Below are 23,651 nucleotides of genomic sequence, written 5' to 3'. Positions count from 1 at the left end.
TTGATTTTATTTGATTTGTACAGCTTTAAACAACCATTATAATTGTCTTTTATTACCTATTATTTTCTTCCTTAATTAGATTGTAAAACAGTCTATAAATAGAGACTGTAATCACATTTGTAATACTCATCAGAAATACATTCCATATATTTCTTTCTATTCCTTTCAACTTGGTATCAGAGCTCCTGATCTGGGAGACTCTGTTTCTGCAATTTTTTGGCAGCCTTCATTGCTGCAAATACTACCGTTGCCAACCGTCGACTACCTGCCGACCTCCGTAGCCGCCTTCGACGACGACCTTTGCTGTCGACCTCCGTCGTTGCCGACCTCTACCTCTGCTGCCGACCTGCGTTGCCGACCGACGTTGACTGCTGCTAACGCCGACCTTCGCTGTCGACCTCCGCCGTTGACCGCTGCTGCTGGAATATTTTTTTCCAGCATTTTTTTTTCAAACAGAATCACCACCAGTTTTGTCGTATCTCGGTCAACTCTTACCAATGGCGACTAACAACACAACCTCTCTTAGCTCCAATGATTTGTCGATGTTGCAAAGCAGTTATCGTCTCGATGGAAACAACTACCTGCAATGGGCCCAGTTGGTTCTTGCTACTCTCAAAGGAAGGAAGAAATTGAGTCACTTAGAAGGCAACCCCAGGATCTTGCCACGGGGAAGACAATTGGACTTGCTAAAGAGCAGGGCGGGTTATATTACTTACAACAGGAAGAAACTAAAAAATGTGCTAAACTACAGGCACCCACTTCTAGTATTCAGCAAGGCACTGAATCTTGGTCATCTTCTCAGATATGGCTTCAACACAGACGTCTTGGACATCCTCCTTTTAGTACCCTAAAATCCTTATTTCCTGTTTTATTTACAAAATTATCGGTTGAGTCTTTTCATTGTGATGCTTGTCAGTTTGCTAAACACCATAGAACAAATTTTCCTTCGAATAATAATAGAAGTACAAAACCTTTTGATCTTATTCATTCTGATGTATGGGGACCTTCATCTGTTCCTAATATCTCGGATGCAAAATGGTTTGTTTCATTTATTGATGATTGTACTCGCGTTACCTGGATATTCCTCATGAAAGATAAGTCTGAAGTTTTTCACTTGTTTGTAAATTTTTACAAAATGGTTCAAACACAATTTGAAAGTCCAATTAAGAGATTACGTTCTGATAATGGACGAGAATATGTCAACCAGAACCTTTCAAAGTTTCTTATGGAAAATGGAGTTGTTCATGAATTAACCTGTGTGGACACTCCTCAACAAAATGGGGTTGCTGAAAGAAAAAATCGTCATCTCCTTGAGGTAACTAGAGCTTTAATTTTCCAAATGTCTGTTCCAAAATCTTACTGGGAGAAGCCGTCCTGACTGCCACTTATTTGATTAATAGATTACCTTCTCGGGTTCTAGAGGGTGTTACTCCTATTCAGCTTATGACCACATTCTATCCTTTTATTCCCACGTTTACTAGTCTTCAGAGTCGTGTCTTTGGTTGTCCAACTTTTGTCCATGTTCATAGCCCGTATCGAGGTAAGTTAGATCCTCGTGCCATCAAATGTGTCTTCATTGGTTATGCCCTTAACAAAAAGGGGTACAAATGTTATCATCCTCAAAGTTGTAAAGTTTATATTTCCAAAGATGTCACATTCCATGAAACAAAGTCTTTCTTTCCTAGTTCTCAGCTTCAGGGGGAGAGTATTCAAGAAGCTGAGGACCTTGAGTTGCCACCTTTTCCTTTGTTGCAGAATTTCGTTCTTAGGGAGAATGACAAAGACCCTATGCCAACATCATTACCAGAGAAGAATAATGAGGACAAATACTTTGGGAAACAATACCAACGAAGGCAACAAGAACCCGTCTTGATCGAACAACAATTTCAATTGTCCGAACCGAAGGTAAGAAATCATACCTATGAGACTCTTGAGGACACTTTAAATAAAACTAACCTAGATGATTTACCTATTGCCTTGAGAAAAGAAAAAAGATCTTGTGCCAAATATCCTATATCTCAATTTGTGTCTATAGAAAAACTTTCTATGCAGCACCAGAGTTTTCTTTCAGCTATTGATTCTATTAGAATCCCTACAACAGTACAAAAAGCCTTAAAGGATGAGAATTGGGTTCGAGCCATGAATGAAGAAATGAAGGCATTAGAAAAGAATGAGACTTGGGAGATTGTAGAGAGACCAAAGGATAAGAAGGCAGTGCGTTGTCGGTGGATATACACAGTGAAGTATCAGTCTAATGGCACGTTGGATCGATATAAAGCAAGGTTGGTTGCAAAAGGGTACACTCAAACCTATGGAATCGATTATGAGGAAACTTTTGCTCCAGTAGCAAAAATGAATACAGTCAGAATTATTCTCTCCTTGGCAGCGCACTTTGATTGGGAGATGCACCAGTTTGATGTTAAGAATGCCTTCTTGCATGGAAGCTTGGAGGAAGAAGTATACATGGAGATTCCACCGAGTTATGGTAATGTTAATGAAGAAAATAAGGTGTGCAGACTTAAGAAGGCCTTGTATGGTCTTAAACAATCACCTCGTGCTTGGTTTGGAAGGTTTACTCAAGCTATGGTATCTTTGGGGTACCAACAAAGCCAAGGTGACCATACTTTGTTTATAAAACATTCTCAGAATGATAAACTCACTCTACTTTTGGTCTATGTAGATGATATGATTATTACAGGTGATGACGAGATTGAAAAACAAAATTTGAAAGAGAGACTAGCTGCTCAATTTGAGATGAAGGATCTTGGGAAGCTGAAGTACTTTCTTGGGATAGAGGTTGCTTACTCAAGACAGGGCATCTTTATTTCTCAAAGGAAATACATCCTTGATCTTCTCAAAGAGACTGGTAAGTTGGTTGTAAGCCCACTGGAGTGCCAATAGTGCAAAATCATAGGATTGGGAATGAAGAGGAAAACCCAAAAGTGGAGAAGACACAATATTAAAGACTTGTGGGGAAACTCATTTATCTATCACACACTAGGCCAGACATAGCCTATGCAGTTAGTGTGGTTAGCCAATTTACGCATGATCCAAGGGAAGGACACTCACAGGAAGTAGATAGAATTCTTCCGTACTTAAAAGCCTCTCCATGAAAAGGATTGTTATTCAAAAAAGGGGAAAACTTATCCATAAAAGTATATACTGATGCTGACTATGCAGGATCGATTGTTGATAGGAGATCCACCACAGGCTACTGCATGTTCTTGGGTGGAAGTATGGTGACATAGAGGAGCAAGAAGCAAAATGTAGTTGCAAGATCAAGTGCAGAGGCAGAATTTAGAGTCATGGCTCAAGGGGTGTGTGAACTATTATGGTGAAGATCATACTTGATGACCTTAAAATAAAATATGAAGCTCCTATGGGCTTGGCGTGTGATAATAAGTCCGCTATCAGTATTGCACACAATCCAGTTCAACATGATCGAACAAAGCACGTAGAGATAGACCGACACTTTATTAAGGAGAAGTTGGATGATGGTCTTATAGCCACTGAGTACATCCCGTCAAGACTACAATTGGCAGATATGTTTACTAAAGGACTTCCCACAAAAAAATTCGAAGATCTTACTTGCAAGTTGGGAATGATAGATATACATTCACCAACTTGAGGGGGAGTGTTGCATAATCAGGAGAATTATGCTGTAATTAAGTGCAGATTCAATTTTATATTTATTAGGACAGATTTGTCAGTGATTTGATTTTATTTGATTTGTACAGCTTTAAACAACCATTATAATTGTCTTTTATTACCTATTATTTCCTTCCTTAATTAGATTGTAAAACAGTCTATAAATAGAGACTGTAATCACATTTGTAATACACATCAGAAATACATTCCTTTCAACTGTTACTTATATCATATTGTTGCTGACATGGATTTTATCAATTCTCATAAGAATCATATCGACAATGTTACCAATTTTAAACCTCAGAATTTTGATATTTGGCATTTCAGACTTGGCCACCCTTCTAATAAAAGTTTAGACCGCATTTGTAAATACAATTCTGATATTCAGTACAACAGTACAAATATATGTGATTCCTGTTATTTTTTCAAACAACATAGACTTAGTTTTCCTGATAGTATATTTGTTACTTCTGATGTGTTTGATCTTGTCCACATAGATATTTGGGGTTCTTTTGGTATAACTTCTATACACAGACATACCTATTTTTTTACTATTGATGATTTCTCTAGACATACTTGGATATGCCTAATGAAAAATAAAAGTAAAACTAGATCTCTTCTCAATAATTTTGTTATATTATTGGCGAGCAATATCTTGGCCAAGGGCTTATTGCTCCTTTTGGGCGCCACATTGTGCGAGAAAAATTACAAGCCGGATAATCAGTCATTCATATGTACCGACACAAGATCAGCTCGCAGATGTTTTTATGAAGGCAATGAGTAAGGAACATTTTTTTTTACGCTGCGACGCAAGTTGGGGTTCATGATCTTCACCTACCAACTTGAGGGAAGTAATAAGAAAATAATGATTATCAAATTATATGCAATTATTGTACGTTATTGTATGCAATTATATGTAATTAATTTGATAATGATAGAATTCCATACACAATTAACTTGTAATTTGGAGAAAAAGTCTTCATGTATATATTTTCTACACACAAAATAAAATTATCTCCACTCTTCTTACCATCTCCTCATACAATTTTTTTATAAAAGAGTTTAACCATTATATCTCGAGGTAAACGGTTAGATATATAACTCTTTTTAGTTAGTTATATGGTTGTATTCTTTGATTGATTTGATTGTTTTACCTATAATATGTAGAGATTGTTCATCCTCGAGTGGTTCTAACTAATCGGTGGCTTGCTTGCTTCAAAATCTTAAGAAAGTGAATTCTGTTATTTATTTTCAGATTTAGAGGTTTGTTCTAGGTTTTCAATGTTACTTCACAAGGAATTTATAAAAAGAAATAGCTTCAAAATTAACACCATTGATTAGGAGAGCAATTCACAGACTTCAATATGAGAACGCAGATGATTATGCCATCTTTCTCGACACTGTTTTCCTACACTTCCATCCAACTTTTCAGCTATCTGAGAGCATTTGCTGTACCATGTTGTTTCACCAACCTTATCAGTTATTTGTTCTTCACTGATATAAAAAAAAAAATTAACTTTATCAGTTTGCTTTTATCTACAATAACAAGCAACAAATCAACTAAAACTTCAGTGCAGATATATACTTTAAAATAATAATTTAGCAGATGGTGTTTATTATTCTAATGATTTCTCAACCTGTCTTCTTCTTCATTCCACTGGCCTTTGATCCAAGGCACAGAAGACCCTTTCTTAGGTTTGTGTCCCACTCCTTTTCGATATTTGCCTGACACATGCAAATCTTCCTTCAAGCACGTGTCGCACAATGTTGTAGGTTTAGCCACCAAAACCATCCAAAGCACTTGCATAGATTTTTTTTTTTGCAAAATTCTGTGGCTGTTGCTGAGTGGAATGACTTGATTGGTTATGCATTATTTATCCAAAAACTAGATGGTGTAACTATTTAATACATAAATGTGTGATACCTATTTTTCTTTTTTATCATATTATTATGCATTTTCTACTCATACACATATGTGCAATCACATATTTTATTAATTTTATAATTTTATTATATTTATGAATAATTAATTAAAAATATAAAAATATGGTTTAATATATATATATATATATTTGTAAAATAATATTAAAAATTTATATAACTGGTTTTATAAAAGATATTTTTAAATAAAAAATTATTTAACTATTTATTTTATTAAATAAATAATTTTTATTATTAAAGTAAAATTGTTTAATTAAAAATAATATTATTATTATATAGTAGTATAGATGTGACTTACTATATTTTTGTCCCAACATAATTATGTAATTTTTGCACAATTATGTACAAGTCAGACAAATAAAATTTGAGCCAAAAACAATTTATTTTATTCAGATCAAGTTTTATTTAATATCTTGATACTATTTTATGTATTTTTTTTATAAATTCAAAATTGAGAAAAAAATACAAATCAGCCTAATAATTAAGTTCATTTTCTTCTTCCATTTTAGTATTTTATTCTTGCACTCATATATTAATTAAAATATCTCTGTTCAAAATAAGTTTTAAAACAACTTAAGCCTTAATAGATTTTAGATTTTATCCCCATAAACTTGTAATTGTCTTAATAATAGTTTAGAGACTAGGTAATCCAAAATTATGTTTGATAATTATTTTTAAATTAAGCTAACTGTAATTATATTTTAGAATTATATAATTTATAATTATATCTCAGATTTTATAATATGTAATTTGAAATATAGTTTCAAATTCTGATATCTAAAGTATCATTTATATTATGTAATCCAAATATTTTAAGTTCTATGGTTTGAAAAAATATTATAAATTACGTTATTTAAAATTACATTCATAATTTTATAACACAAGAATATATTATAAATTACCTAATAAAAAATATAAATTAATTTTATAGCGTTACAATAAAAAAGATACATTGATAAGTTTTATATTAATGGGATGAGAGAAAAAATTACAACCTATCAAACAAATTCTCAAGTTGAGACCCACAAATTTGTAGTAAATAGACAATAGATCCATTTTAATTGTTTATCCTTAAAATTAGTTGATTGTTTCTTCAACACCTTATACTTTGTAATTCCACATATAAACTCTGAAACATTTCTTTATCCTATCCAACATAAATTACGAAAGTTTGGATGTTCTATTAAGTTAATAGACTTATTACTCCAATATATATATATATATATATATATATATATATATATATATATATATATATTAATTATAAGAAATTCATTTTAAAGAATAAAATAATTAGTTACTATTGAAATAAATTAGAAAATATCTTATAAATTAAAAAAATTATTACTATTTAAAATAGTTTTTATTATTAATAAAAAATTATAAAATAGTTTTTAAATTGATTTTTAACTTTTAACTACAACTAATATTTTAAATTCTAAATTAATTTTAAAATCTATATTTTTATAAATATCAATTTAAAAACTATTTTATAAATTTTTATTAATAATAAAAATTACTTTTAAATATGAATAATTTTTAAATTAGTATATAGTTTAATTAATATAGTGATTAAACTAATTATTTTTGTTTTCTAAATAAATATATATATATATATATATATATATATATATGAAGAGATACAAAATTGAATATTCAACTTCTTTTAAATATTTGTAGTATTTTTCTTATATTACTATAAATATTTTAAATATAAATCAATTTTAGAAATTTTTTTATTAATTATTATATTAACTAAATTAAATATTATTTTAATAAATATTATAAAATTATTAATATCTAAATTAATTTATATTATTAATAAATAATTTTTAAATTAATATTTAATTAACTATTAAAATTTTAATTATTAATTATTTATATTATAAAATTGGTAGTTAATTAGAATTAAGTAATGAAAAATAAATAATGAAAATGTATTTTGCTTACTTACTTCCTTTGATATTTAGAATGTTTTGTAAAAAACATTTTATGATAAAAGTGATTATAGGTGTTTTTCCTTAACCAGAGGGCATTCTACGTCACCACCACCACTTGTGATAATAATGTCACTTTCTGCGATTTGAGAGAATTAAGGTGTCTTGGCCCACACATGTCAAATCTTTGTTAGGCAATTACTTCCTGCAAAGACGATTCTTTTTAAAATACTATTATGCTCTTATATTCTTTACTTTTGAAAATATTGAATGGTGAATGTATTATGGATGAAAATATTTGGAAGACAATGTGTTATCTGGAAGATATGGAATGTGTTATGGATGAAAATATCTAAAAAGCATAAAATGTATGTGTTATGGATGAAAATATAAGAAAATGATAAAAAATGGTAAGAAGAAGAGATGTTTCTTATTCTCTTACGTGTATATTACATCACTCATGTATAGGAAATATATAAATTAATTGTATATAATTGGGTACAATATCGTCAAATATTGCATACAATAATTGCATATAATTTGATAATTATTATTTCCTTAATACTCCCCTCAAGTTGGTAGGTGAAGATCAAGAACCCCCAACTTGTGTCGTAGCGTCAAAAATCGTTCCTTGCCCAATGCCTTCGTAAAAATATCTGCGAGTTGATACTGTGTCGGTACATATGAAGGACTGATTATCCCAGCTTGTAATTTTTCTCGCACAATGTGGCAGTCTATCTCAATGTGTTTTGTGCGTTCATGAAATACTGGGTTTGCTGCTATATGTAATGCCGCTTGATTGTCACAGAAAAGTTGAGTTGGCAAGTTACATGGCACCTTTAAATCCTGCAACAGATATCGCAACCAAACTATCTCCAAACAAGTATTGGCCATTGCGCGGTATTCTGTTTCCGCTGATGATCTTATACGTTTGTCTTTTTTGACTTCCATGAGATAATAGAGGAACCAAGAAAAATGCAATATCCAGATACTGATCTCCGAGTTGTCTGACAACCTCCCCAGTCTGAGTCGCAATAAGCTGTCAATGTCAGATTGTTTTCGGATGGCAATAGCAATCCTTGTCCTGGTGATCCTTTGATGTACTTTAGGACTCGAATTGCGGCATCCCAATGAGGTTTCCGTGGATCCTGTGTATATTGACTTAGGGTCCGAACCGAAAATGCTATGTCAGGTCGAGTAACCGTGAGGTATATCAGTCGTCCCACGAGTCGCCTGTATTTGACTGGATCCTTTAATAACTTTCCATCGTCTGGTGTGAGTTTTAGGTATTGTTCCATTGGAAATTTGTCTGGACGAGCACCTGTGAGTCCCGTATCCTGCAAAATATCAAGCGCATATTTTCTTTGGGACATGTAAATACCAGCTTTGGAACGGGAAAATTCAATCCCTAGAAAATATTTTAGGTCTCCAAGATCTTTAATGCGAAATTATTGTAATAAACAATCTTTAACACGCTGAATTTCTGTCAAATCATTTCCTGTCAAAAGATTATCATCCACATAAATCAAAAAGGCAGTAAATGATGATTTATTCTGTCTTGTGAATAGAGAGTAATCTGTCTTGGACTGTTGAAATCCCACAGATTTAATCACATGAGAAAATGTTGAAAACCATGTTCGAGATGCTTGTTTGAGACCATAAAGGGATTTGTTGAGTCGACATACAATATTCTCCCCCTGTCGATGATGCCCAGGTGGCAAGTCCATGTAAATAATTTCATGCAATGTACCATGTAAGAAGGCATTTTGCACATCTAGTTGATGAGTAAACCAATTTCTGGTTGCTGCAATGGTGAGGAGACACCTCAAAGTTGTTAATTTTGTTGTTGGTGAAAAAGTTTCAGAATAGTCGACACCTTCAATCTGAGTATACCCTTTGCGACAAGGCGCGCCTTATATCTGTCAACGCTACCATCTGAGTTGTACTTTATTTTATAGACCCATTTGCATCCGATGGGTTTCTGCCCAGCGGGTAACGGTGTCAAGGTCCACGTTTGATTTAGTTGCAAGGCGGAAAGCTCTTCGTCCATTGCTTTTTGCCAATTTGGATCAAGGATAGCTTGAGCATAAGTGTGAGGTTCTTTGGTGGCTGTGATGTTAGCAAGATATTCACTATGTGTAGAAGAAAATCGTGAATTAGAAAGAAAATGATGCATAGGATACCTGGTTCCATTTGGTCGGTCTTGGGCAATGGTCGAATGATTGGCTTGGGATCCCGTTACGTAGTCTTGAAGCCAGGAAGGTTGGGTTGATGTGCGACTGGATCGTCGAACAGGAAGGTCGGTTGGAGAAGGTTTGGTAATGGGTGCTAAACTTCTTGGCATGGGAGAAGAAGGTTGGTCTACTGGAGGTTCAGGTGTATTATGACAAGTAGGAGAGAAGGTTGGTTTGATGAAGGTTCAGGAGCATTGTGACGAGTAGGAGAAGAGAGTTGGTTTGATGGAGGTTCAGGTGTATTGTGACGAGTAGGAGAAAAAGGTTGGTTTGATGGAGGTTTAGGTGCATTGTGATGAGTAAGAGAAGAAGGTTGATCGAGTGAATGTTGGACAGGAGTGGGTAAGTCAATGTCAATAGTGGGCAAAATACCTTGTAATGGAGGTGAGGATTGTGTCTGTGACTGTTGGCAGAATGGGAAAACACTTTCATGGAAGATGACATCCCGACTTGTAAAAAAAGTGCCTGCATCTATATCAAATAATTTATATGCTTTTTGACTGTGAGGATAACCAATGAAGATGCATTGTCGGGCGCGCGGATCAAATTTTTGCTTAGGTGAAACAACAGTTGCGTAACAGAGGCAACCAAAAGTTTTTAGGTGAGAAAGTGAAGGTGGTTGATTATATAGTAGCTCAAAAGGTGATTTATTTTTTAGTAAAGGTGATGGCAAGCGATTAATGATATATGTGGCGGTTAAAACACATTCTCCCCAAAATTCTAATGGTAAATTGGACTGAAATAGGAGGGCTCGTGCTGTGTTTAAAACATGTCTATGTTTGCGTTCTACTATCCATTTTGTTGAGGAGTGTAAACGCAAGTGCGTTGACATTCAATACCTTTTTTGAGAAAAAAATCATACATTGAAATAAATTCCAGTCCGTTGTCAACGCGAATGGTTTTAATAGATGCCTGAAATTGATTGTGCAAATGTAATGAATGACTCTAAGAGATGTTGGGTTTCAGATTTGTGATTCATAAGAAATAGTCAAGTACATCTAGTATAGTCATCGACTATAGTGAGAAAAAAACGTTTTCCAAAATGAGTTGGGGTTTTATGAGGACCCCAAATGCACAATGCAATAGATTAAATGGAGAATGAGATTTTATTGTGCTTAAAGGAAAGGGTAGCCTTGTCTGTTTAGCTTTGGGACAAATACTACAATGATTAGGAATGGGAATGAGATTTTTACTGATAGAGATAGGTATTAAGGAAGATACAAGTCGTAGACACGCCGGAGAAGGATGTCCAAGACGCTTGTGCCATAAATCAGGATCGGTCGATATTTGAGATGCGTGAGCTTGGTTTGGAAGAGGGGACATGTAGTATAAGCCTGCGTGTTGTTTACCCGAGCCAATCATCCTCCCCGTAGCCAAGTCCTGTAAAACGCAACCATGTGGAGTAAAAACGACACAACAATTTAGTGAACTGGTTATCTTACTAATGGACATGAGATTTAAATTAAAAGAAGGAACACAAAGAACATCTTTGAGAGTGATTTTGTCATTAAATTTAATTGTGCTTGTAGATGAGATGGGCGCAGTTGAGCCTGTGGGCAGATTAACATTTGAAATAAATGATGATGAAGTGTGTGTGAAAAATTGTGAATAAGATGCAATGTGATGAGTTTCCGCTATCCAAAATTCATGGTTTCGTAAAAGCAGAATTAGAAGAGGAGTTATGGGCAAGCAGACCTGCAGAGCTAACAAACGTGTCACTTTTACCGTTATTGTTGAGCGAGTAAATAGCCCTTGCCAATTGCTGAATTTGCTCGGCACTGAAGCGTTGTACGAGGTTTCTATCGGACTCGTTACTGATGCCTTCTTTGCCAGACATGATTTTTTTATTTAGGGGATAAAAATGGAGAGGCTGTCAGGGCACCAAGATCGGTGCTCTGATACCATATAAGAAAATGATAAAAAATGGTAAGAAGAAGAGATGTTTCTTATTCTCTTATGTGTATATTACATCACTCATGTATAGGAAATATATAGGGAGTTCTCTCCCCCAAATTACAATCTAATTAGGTAGGATACTAATCATGAGATTCTATAATTATTAAATTAATTGTATATAATTGGGTACAATATCGTCAAATATTGCATACAATAATTGCATATAATTTGATAATTATTATTTCCTTAATAGAAAATATCTCGAAAGCATAAAATGTGTTATGTATGAAAATAATATCCAGAATGTATGGAATGTGCTACGGATAAAAATATATGGAAGACATGGAATGTGTTACGGATGAAAATATCTATAGCTCAAACCATCAATTCTGGATAAATATATCCGGTATCCAAAGTTGAATTCTGGATGAATATATCCGGTAGACACAGATGAGTTACAAATGAATATATCCGCAGGCATACATGAATTTCGAATAAATAGATTCACAGCACTTACCTTGTCTTCTCCGATGATGCTTCCTTCTCCAAAATTCGTTCCTGGGTTTCGCTGCCTCAGAGGTCCTGCTCTGCCTATGACGGTGGTGCTCCTACGACGATGTTGCCTGCGGCGGTGGCTGTGACGGACGAAGATGAGTGTTGCGTCATAAGGTTCACTGCAAAAACGAAGAAGAGAAAAACGTTAGGTGCATGTATTGGGTGCAAATCTCTTACTAACCTAATGTCAAGTTCATTAAGGCAGTTTAGTCTTTTCCTGTTTACAATTGGGTGCCAGTTCAAAATGATCGGGTGCAGGGAGAATCAGCCTCTTTGTTAGGTTTCTTGGTTAGCCCAAACCTTCTCATCTCGAGTCCGTTGTGACTGGCAGTAGTAAGTCCATCTCTCTAATCTTATTTTGTTGGATTTGTGTTGAAACACTTAATTTCATGGTTTGAACTGTACCTTCGATTTCATATTACATTTTTTTTCTTTTGTTTATGTTAGTTCTTTCCTTATGCTTTATGTTGCTCTTCATTTTTATTTTTTTTTACAAGCAAAGAATGATTTAAAATAAACACTTTAGGGGTGTCTCAATCCTTATACAGATGTCTACATATTTTTCTATAATTATCTTACTAATACATATACACATGCATGACAAAACAATAAACAAAAGGAAAGTCTTACAACATATGTTTCTTTTTTAGTGTTTTCTACTCAATAGTCCTTTTAGCCTCCCCATCAGTTGCATATTGCCATCTTCTTTGTTCTCCAACGATTCTACGACCAGCTCTTCCACGTCTTGGAGTCGTAATGCTTATTCTAATTCATGTCCTCTCCTTCTGACCTAGAACTTACCTTCTCCGTAGATTCCATCACTGGCATAGAACTTACCTCGACAGATCATTAAAAAGGATTTCGTCTAAGCAATACAGGATTTCCAGACCCACGGTCGTTTTCCAAAAGGTTGTAATGCTTCCTTCATCTCTCTAATTCCTAAATCTTCCAACCCTCAATCCCTGGATGAGTATAAGCCCATCTCTTTGGTTGGAAGCATCTACAAGGCTATTTCCAAGATTTTGTCTATCATAATCAAGAAAGTTCTTGATAATGTGATTGACTCCTCGCAATCTGCTTTTTTTATCCCAAAGAGGTTTGTTATACAGTGTTCTAGTTTAGGGTTTAGGGTTTATATTTTTTGGAATGTTTTATGTTGTTAGGCTACTCTTTTTCTCCTTGTATATGGGTTGGATCACCCCTTAAGTGGTTCATATGTATATATTGTTTTATTGTTAAAAAAGAAAAAACAGTGTTCTAGTTGTCAATGAGTTAGTGGATGAATTGAAGAGGAAAAGAAGAGTGGGATGATTATAAAGATTGACTTCGAAAAAGCATATGACTCTGTCAGTTGGGATTTCTTGTTCTACGTGCTGGCCAGGATGGGATTTTGCTGTAAATGGGTGCACAGGATCAAAGAGTGTATGGAATCCTCTTCTATTTCCATCTTAGTTAATGGAAGCCCATCTAAGAAATTCAAATCGACTAGAGGTCTCAGACAAGGGGACCCAATTGCACTGTTCCTTTTTCTAATTGTGGCTCAAGGTCTTTCAGGTTTGGTGAATCAAGCTACTAGAAAGGAGTTGTTCTCTGGACTGAAAGTTGGTGCCAAAAAAGTGGAGGTGAACATTCTCCAGTTCGCAGATGACACTTTGATTATGTGTGATTCTAATATCCAAAATATTCGTGTTGTTATGCTAAGAGCTTTTTAAATTTGCTTTGGACTTAAAATTAACTTCTTCAAGAGCAAAATTGACGACATTGGAGTGGATAGAAATGTTCTCTAAGATACTAAATTGCAGTATTATGAATATCTCATTTGTATATCTTGGTTTGCCTATTGGGGGAACTTCCTCTAAAGCTTCTTTTTGGGATCCGATGATTACAAAGGTTAAGAAGAGGCTATCAACCTGGAAAGGTAAAAATCTATCCTTCGCTGGTCGCGTTTGCTTGATTCGTTTAGTGTTGAATGCTATTCCTCTTTATTATCTTTCGTTCTTCAAAGCTTCATCCTCTATATGCAAAAGGATTACAAAGCTTCAACACAATTTCTTGTGAGGTGAGATTTTGAGGGAAGGAAATTGTTTGGATTAGATGGGATAATATATGCAAGCCTAAAGTCGAGGGAAGGTTAAGCATCGTGAAATTATATTCCTTCAACAAAGCTCTACTTGGTAAATGGAGACCTGGGTCTGCTAACAACGGTTTATGGAAAGATATTCTAGTATCTAAATATGGCTCATGGAGAAATCTTTCTGAATCTAGAACATTAAGGCATGCATCTAGATGGTGGTGTGACCTAAACAAGGCCTGTCAGGATGGACAGGAGATCAATTGGTTTGATTCTAATTTGGAATGGGCAGTAGGGTCCGATGAAAAAAATCAAGCTGTTGGAAGATGTTTGGGTGGATAATTGTCAACTGAAAACCAGATTTCCAAGGTTGTTCAATAATTCCCTCTTTATTGACAGCACCCTGTGTTGCTTTGATAAATGGCATAGTGACATATGGAGTTAGGAGCTAGCTCAAGTGGAGAAGAGAATGGTTTGAATGGGAGAAGCCTCAAGTAGATGAATTCGTGTTTGTGCTGGAAGGTCAAACCTTGAAGTCAGGCAAGGACGACAAATGACTATGGAGAGACCCGCAAACTTGTAAGTATTATGTTAAAATTGCTTATGAAATCCTCTTTAATCCAACCTCAGGTGCTTTTAATGATATGTATAGAGTCTTGTGGGGTCTATTGATACCACCCTCGGCGCAATACTTTGCTTGGAGGGTATTGCAAGACAGGATTGCTACAAAGCAAAACTTGCTTAGAAGGTTAGTTCATCTTGTAGATTCTCTGTGCGTTTTATGTGGGAGCGAGGAGGAAACGACTTCCCATCTCCTGATATCTTGTCCGATTACGAATGTTGTTTGGAATTTATGCAGTAAATGGATAGGGGTTAGTTCTGTAAACCATTTTGCTTTGAAGGAACACTTCGAACAATTTTATTGTACTTGGTTCAACAAAGAAGGTAATAAGTTGTGGAAAGGAGCGTGAGTTTCAATCATTTGGTGCATTTGGAAACACAGGAATGGGATAGTGTTTAATCAAGCAAAAGTGGATGCAAGAAAAATCTTCTCACTGGTTCAAGTGCAGTTGTGTGCTTGGTTAAAAAACAAGGTTCCAAGGGTGTCTTTTTCTTTCTCAGACTGGGCCCAATTCCTAATTAGTTGTAATAACATGGTAGCGAATCGTTGATATTTGCTTGGTTAAAGAGGTCAGACATTTGTTCCAAACGCTTGTCTAGGTTTGCATTTGTTGTAGGTTCTTAGAGAAGCTGTTTGGTTTCTTTTTTGTAAAAGAGTTGGAACACCCCTTTGTGTTCCCTTTCTATTTAATTTATTGTTTTTCAAACTAAAAAAAATGACACAATTTCATTGATCTTAATGTCGTTACTTCTCCACACTTGGTGACCGATTGTTAATCTTATTCTGATTCTCGCATATTCCAACCTCTCCTATGGTCCTATGGTGTAGTTTTTTTGGTTGTCACTAACGTTTCTATTGGGACTACCATTTTAATGAAACACTATTCATTCCATAGATATAATGAGAACATTTCCACACCTTATTATCCATACTAACTTGTTACCTAAGTTTTCTATATTTGACTACGAGACCCTATTGATTCAAAAAAAGAGAGTTTCTAGTCATCTTCTTGTAATTAGCACCGTATTATCCCCTAGAAATCTTGTTCTTAAGAGTCTCGCCCCTTCCACAATCAGATCCTCCTAAATGAATTCTAAATTCCTACTTCGGTGTTTGTTTCATCTACTTCCATCTCAATTTCATTCCATCCTTTCTTTACACTTCTTTTCATAACTATATCCTTAATTACTTGCACATAAGGTTGCTGAGTGATTTTCTTTTTCTAGTATACCTTGTTTGTCTATCTTTATTATGATTCAACGTTAGTCTGTTCTTGTCTATCTTGTTTTACTTCATTCCTCCCGAATCTCAATATATTGACATACAACTTAATACTACCAATGCTTATTGTGTTGAATTCCCTTTGTAGTTTTTCAACATTCTTCATGTTCAAAAACCTTACAAATTCATATTTGTTTCTCGGTCTATTTAGCTTCCTTGAAATAAAATCTCACACTTTCTTAGAAAGATCTTTCACATGTCATATATTCCAAAAGATTGTTTCTTTTGCTCTCACCAGTTTATATCACACACACACATATATATATTAAAATTTAATTCATAAGATCAAAGATATTTATGTGTCATTTAATAAATAATATTCCATGTCATCTATCACTCTTACATATTTTTTAAATTGATTAGTTTGTGTTAATAATCAATTAATATAAAGACACAAATTTGCATAAATCCTAAACCCCATGCCCTACGTCCAAACCCCAAAATCTCATAAAATCTAAGATTTTTGAATGCACAGAAATAAGATATGTTATCAGTTTATGATAAGTTTTTTTTAAAAAAAATACTACTTGCTTAAAAGAGTTGAATGAAACATTGAGTTCATGATAATCTAATAATTTCAATCTTCACACACTAAGAGGAAAGGGACACATCTTGGTAACAAAAATAAGTTACGGTTTAGAAATCCAACACCCTAACATGGTAGAATTTGTTTCTATATATGTTGTGGAATTTTAATCTTGTAGTCTCTAGAGTTCATTGCAGATAAACAGCCAAAGTAGACAATGCAGATCTTATGCCACTATAATATTGATCATAACCCACTGTGATGTATTAACAAGATTGTTTATTATTCCACAACCAACCAAAATATAAAAGCCATAAAAACCATCCTAAGTTAAGAGCTTCTTACTGGTGCAAAAACTGACAAGTAGAAGAAACCGACTCTCCTATATCCCAATCTCTCTTTCCAAGTAACCAATCTTGCTTCCCCAAATGCAACTCCATGTTCTGGTTGTGAATCCCATTATTGTTGAAAAATGATGAACCAGAAGTTCCATTATGTAAATGAGAGAGACAGACATCAAAATCAAGGAAGCTGACAGCAGTAGGAGTCCTTTTAGAGTGGAAAAGACTCTCATCGAAGGACATGTGTGAGTTTGTTAGGTTGGAATGAACAGACCCTGATGGAGTGACTTCAGTGAGAAACTGACTATTGTTACTAGTTTGCTTATGATAACCATCAAAGGCTGCAGAAGAGTTATTGATATTCTTGGTCTGCTTAACAGATTCAACAATGATATTATTCTGATCCAAAAGTTGTTGCATGAAGAACATCTCATCATCATAGGACTCCGACATTAGTGAGAAATTGTCGTTGGTAACAACAATATCAGCCAAGTGTTGGGGTGCTAATGTTTGTTCCACAGAGGGAGTTGAAGTGTTGGTGAGAGCCAAACTTTTGATGTAGTCCTGCAGAATAGAGGACAATGGCTTTCCATTTGCGATTCCTGGTCTTTTGTTCTTTCTTCTTGAGTTTTGTCTCCTCTTGGTGGCATTCCAATGGTTTTTTATGGCATTTTCAGTTCTTCCTTTCATTTGCTTTGCAATCTCTGCCCAGCGGTTTCCAAGCTTGGCATGATATTGGACTAATATCCTTTCTTCTTCCTCACTCCAAGCATCTTTCTGTAATATTCAATTCCCAAGAAAATGATGTTTAAGGATTTTATGACAAAGGGTAGTTTGTTATTAGACTAAGAAAGAGGTAGTTTTGATATAGAAATTTGTCTAACAAGTATTTTGAAAAAAAGGAAGTTAATTTATTTATTTTTCTTATCATGAAAACTTATTTTTAAAGAATAAATACTGACTTTATAACAAGCTATTCGAAATCATTTTTTTTTATTTTAATCATATTTTAGATTTAGAAGTTCATTACTTTAAAAATGTTGAAACTATAGTGTATGGTAAGTTTGTTTAAGCTTAAAAAATAAGTGATTTTGAAAAAAAAAGTTCAAAATAAGTAATTTTTACAAAAACAGAAATTGCTTATATATGGTTACAATTATAAAAACACACAAATAAGTGTTTTTAATTTATTTTTAGTTAACATCTAAAAATATATAACAAGTGGGTTTTCAGTTTAAAAGTGCTAAAGCTAAATGAGCCTACGTTTAGCCTTAACCATTTCATATCTAAATTAAATAACAATACACACAACTTTTTATAAAAAAAGAAAAAAAAAAAAAACAGACGTGAAATAGGAAATTGTGTCAGAAACATGATGTGAAATAGGAATACACGAATACCTAATTATGGAGTTAACAATCCAACTAGTTTTAATCTTTATCCATGTTTATATGCACATAGAAAAGGAAATATATGAAGTGTGATTCATCTGAAAATTCTAAATAAACTTTGAAAGATCTGAATCTATATCTAGATACTTCATAATTTAAGACAACATATTCCTACATTCTAAGGTAACATAATATCTTGTAAAGATTCTTGCTAAACAGACTATTGTAATGTTTCTAAAAACCAGATTATATATATATATATATATATATATATATTCCTAAAAAAACCTTCTTAAAGTACATATTTGAATAAGGTAAAATTATAAAAAGAATCAAAATTAACACAATTGACAGACCTTAATATCAGGTCGCAGATGATTATGCCATCTCTCTCGACATTGTTTCCCAGCCCTTCCATCCAACTTTTCAGCTATCTGAGACCATTTGCCTGTACCATGTTGCTTCACCAACTTTAGCAGTTTCCTTTTATCAACAATAACAAACAACAAATCAACTCAAACTTCAGTGCAGATACAATTTTTTTTTTGTTAAATTCAGTAATAAACGGGGTTGATTTATTCTCATAATTTCTCAACCTGTCTTCTTCTTCAGTCCACTGGCCTTTGATCAAAGGCACAGAAGACCCTTCCTTAGGTCTGCGTCCCACCCTTTTTCGGTTCTTCCCTGACACATGCAAATCTTCCTTCAAGCACAGTGGAGGGACTTGTTGTGTCCAATTCAAAGCCACTTCATTTGCTAAAAGCTGTTCAACAAAGTTCACTTCCCTAGCACCATTATTCCACACAATGTTGTAGGTTGAGCCACCAAAACCATCCAAAGCACTTGCATGGATTTTGTTCACAACATTCTGTGGCGGTTGCTGAGTAGTATGACTTTGTTGTGCCCACAAAAACCTTTCTATGGCTGTCAAAGGAGGACCAACAGAACACTTGGAAGGGTTAGAGACCTTTATATTTCCACATCCATTAACTGGAATAATGGCACCACCTCCTCCTATACTTTTCATGAAAGATATGCTTAGCAGAGAAGAGATAAAGAAGGGAAAGAACTTTGTTTATAATAAGGTCTTAAGGGATGATCTTGTGATGAAAAAAATGGTGGATAAACTATGCTTATTGTTAGACACATGAATTAGTAACCAAGGTTATGCACTATTTATCAAAAAACTATAGGAGTGAGAGATGGTGTAACTCCTCAACTTCCAGTGGAAGGAAGAATCTGCTGCATTAACCTAACCTATTATTTCACTTTTATAATGTGTTTTAATTCTAGATTCACTTTAGAATTTTCTACAAATTTGGCTTATGAAAAGTTGTTGAATATTTTATTAGTAGGTGTAATTGATATTAAAATTTACTTAATATTCATAATGGGCTAATTGATGGCTATAATGACATAATTAGCGTTAATTATCAATTTAAGTCATTATTTAATTATATACTAATATTAAAACTCATTAAAGGCTATAAAATTGTGTTCAAATTTCTTTCCTGAATATATCCAGTTCAAAATAATTAAGAATAAGGTTTGCGCACATTGCAAGAATTTTGGGTGCACACATTGCAAATGTGATATCTTTAGACTAGATTGAGTTAAATTATTTGTAAATTTTAGTGAATATGTATATAGACATACTCAATTAATTATCTTTCCTTTATCTAAATTTTATTTTCAAATATTTATCTTCTTTTCCCATCTATTAATGTCTTCCTTTTGCTCACATTTTGGTGTTCAGTTGTCACCATCATTTTGTTTGATAATTAATCATAATTCCTAATATTGATTTTTCTTATTGGGAATGATTATTATTATTTTGGTAGTCTATAATTTTATAGTCATAATCATGAATAAAAAAATTAGAGCTGATATATTCCAGAAGAGGTAGCATTTATTTTTCTTATTCCTTCAACTTTGGTTACTGCTCTCAGCATATTGTGAGTTTTAGTTGAAGCTTTCATTGAATACCTAAATTTGTTTTTCAGACAACACCTGAACTGCATGAAAAGAAAAAGACTTGGAATATTCTAGCAAGGTTAGTTACATCCCAATTCAAACAACAATCTTCCTCCCTATGAGTTTTGTAGTTTTGGCTTCACTTGGATTAAATTATTGGCTATTATTTTGTATGATCTTGTTATCACGGCTTTAGGAACTATCTTCCAGTTGCACTTCAGAAAGCCATTTTCATTTTGTTCTATCTCTCTTCATAAGGTTTTCTGGCATGTGAACTTATGTAACTTAAGTGGAGTCAGTGTAGGATGTTTTATTTTTCTAATTGGTGTTTGGATTCGATGACTTGTCTCAGACTGACTTTTTGATATAGTATTGTGGTCTTATCTGTTCCATAAGTGTTTCTTGGGAGAGAAAAAAAAGTTTGAAGTATTGTTTGTATAAAGATTGGATCACCATGAAATTATTATTATTTTTATTTTTATTTTTTTTATAAAAAAAAACTGATCTGATGTTCTCACTTCAGTCCATGAATGTGTGCCCCCTCCCTCAATGACACTTCTTAGTCTTCTTACCTATATGTATCATGATTTTTTCCATGTAATATATTTAAACTTTATTATCTCTTTGGAGTACTTTATTTAGTCCTTTATTAATATATTATTTATTTGCCTAAAAAAAATAACAACACACAAATTCTCAACTTCATAAAACAACTTTTGTATAATGCCTCCACTTATCATTCTTTTAAATTACACTTAATTATATTTGTTATCTACGTTTTTTTTTAAAATGTGATTTTGATTCTTAAATTTAGAACACACATTTAATTATTTTTTTATTTTATTTAATTTTTTACTTTGGAAATATTTACTGGTACAGCTATGTCAACCATCCCTACAAGAAAATCATGAAATAGAAACTATTTGTAGAGACCAAAATAATTAGTTACAATAGTAACTAAATTAGAGATATTTTATAAACTAAAACAAAAATTGGTTTCTAAATTAGTTTCTATTATTGTTAAATAGTTTCTAAATTTGGTCTCTACAACTTTGGTTGCTAATTAGATACCAATTTAGAAACTATCTAATAATGATAGAAACTAATTTAGAAACCATTTTATTTTTAGTTTCTAAAATGGTCTCTAATTTAGAAATTAAAATATAGGGTACATACTTTCTTTTTGTCAACGATGTTATAAGAGAATATTTTTTTCAAATTATAGTCTAATATATTTATGTTCATTTAATTTAATAAAAAAATTGGCTTTTAACAATCACTAAAATCGGTCGTTAAAGTTTAAAAATAGTCGCTAAATTAATTTGCAACTAAAATAGCTATCAAACATAGGTGATATAGTAACAATTTTAGTCGCAAATCATTTAGTGATTATTTTTTTACTACAAGAAAATCATTAAATATAAATCAATTTTAGAGACAAAAAATACTATATTGACTAAAAAATATATTATTTTAGAGATTTAAAAATTATTGATATCTAAAGTAGTTTTTATTATTAATGAAATTTAGAAACTAGTTTCTAGATTGGTATTTAGTTATTATTATTAATCTTAATAATAATAATAATAAAATAATTATAATCATATTGATAAAATAATTATAATCATATTAAAAAAATTATAATTCAATTGCTAAATTTGGTCGTTAATTTGTAGAATTTTGCGATCGAAATAAAATTAATCATTAATTTGTAGCTATCGAAATCAACTTGATCGCTAATTTATAGCGATTTAGAGATCAAAAGCAAATTAATCGCTAATTTGTTTTGATTTATTTGTATTTTGTTATCAAAATCAAATTGGTAGCTAATTTATAGTTATTTAGCAATCGAAACCAAAATATTTTCTAATTTATAGTGATTTATTTGTATTTACTAACTAAATTCAAGTCAAATAGGTAATTTTTAATTATTTAATTATCAAAATCAAATTGATCACTAAATTTATATAGTGATTTAAGAATGAAACTAAATATATGATTATCAAAAGTATTGAGGTTCAAATGGAAATAAAACCTTGAAAAATAGGAGGACTATCTTTCTTATCATATGGAAGTGAAATTTATATGCTTAAATAGTTGTGGGGGAAAATGGTTATGTGTATAAATTTTAGGGCATTTTTAATAAAATTAGTTGAAAATGGTGATGAAAGTTCAAAAAGTTAAAGTCAAAAGTATTTGGTAAATTTAGTTAAAAGTTGTAAAATATTTTATTAAAAAATGCATAACTATTATGTGAGTTTCATTTTGGTAAATTATTTTTAAATCATAATATGAGTAATAAGTTAATTTTTTTTAAAAAAAAGTTGCATACCCAAATGTAAATGAAATAGTTTTATCTACCAATTCCATTTATTTAATCTATAATCAAGATGAAATAATTTATCAAACACGTAAATTATGAATTATTTTTATAAGCTTTCTTTTATCAGTTGGTTTCTTTTTATGTTTTTAGGATAATTACATCTAAATTAGTTGAAAATATATAATATTTGCCTTAAATATATTTTTAGTCCTTTAAAACTTAAACATAAAATAATACTAGTAACCTTGAAGATGTGAAAATATTTTAAGAATTATATTATTTTTGTTGTCAACTCCCGCATTTGGAAGAAAAATATTTTGGTCATTTTGTGTAAAATTATTTTTCTCTAAGAATTAAAAGGGTGACCAATAATAATTCACCATTATCAATATATTTGGTATTTGATAAATTGTATTATTCATCTCTTTTCCATCTTTGTCGAAAAGTGGTAATTATTAGAAGAAGACCGAAAGAATTTCACGCATCACTTGTTGTAATTGACATCACTTCATTTTTCAACAACATTCTAACAACAATAATTGACATGGAGAACTAAGAATACTTTAATTTGTGTTGAGATTATTATATCTTTCACTAAGATTTTGAAATATAAAAGTAAGGTAAAAATGATTAGTGTTCAAAGTTTTTTTATCTACAATGAACTAATTACATTAAATAAAATTAGACAATTAAATAATGTCTCAGTCCATGTACACAAAAAAAGCTACATGCCTCCAAGTTAGAACTCGTCACAACCCAACAACATATCATTTCAAAAACCTATACACATGCTACGCAACCTGTGAATGAAATGGCTTTAACTAAAACCTAACTAAAAGTCTAAAACATCACATAAAGATACAACAAATAAAAAAAAAGATCAAAACCACAAGTTGTCTAGAGTACTTTGT

The 23,651-nt window shown here is 32.4% G+C and overlaps 1 protein-coding gene across 1 annotated transcript; it reads right to left on the bottom strand.

Moving 5' to 3' along the window:
- Positions 1-17,052: 17,052 nt before the first annotated feature.
- On the bottom strand, positions 17,053-19,470 carry LOC137833476 (transcription factor MYB64-like). The gene is made up of 3 exons (XM_068641823.1): positions 19,040-19,470; positions 18,800-18,926; positions 17,053-17,829 (listed from the first exon to the last, which is right to left on the bottom strand). The coding sequence occupies exons 1-3, from the start codon at positions 19,468-19,470 to the stop codon at positions 17,053-17,055; spliced, it is 1,335 nt and encodes a 444-aa protein (XP_068497924.1).
- Positions 19,471-23,651: the final 4,181 nt, after the last annotated feature.

The sequence above is a fragment of the Phaseolus vulgaris genome, chromosome 6, assembly GCF_000499845.2.
Source record: "Phaseolus vulgaris cultivar G19833 chromosome 6, P. vulgaris v2.0, whole genome shotgun sequence".
Lineage (NCBI taxonomy): Eukaryota > Viridiplantae > Streptophyta > Magnoliopsida > Fabales > Fabaceae > Phaseolus > Phaseolus vulgaris.
The sequence above is the reverse complement of the archived record's forward strand: the minus strand, read 5'-3'. Positions and strand labels throughout refer to the sequence as shown.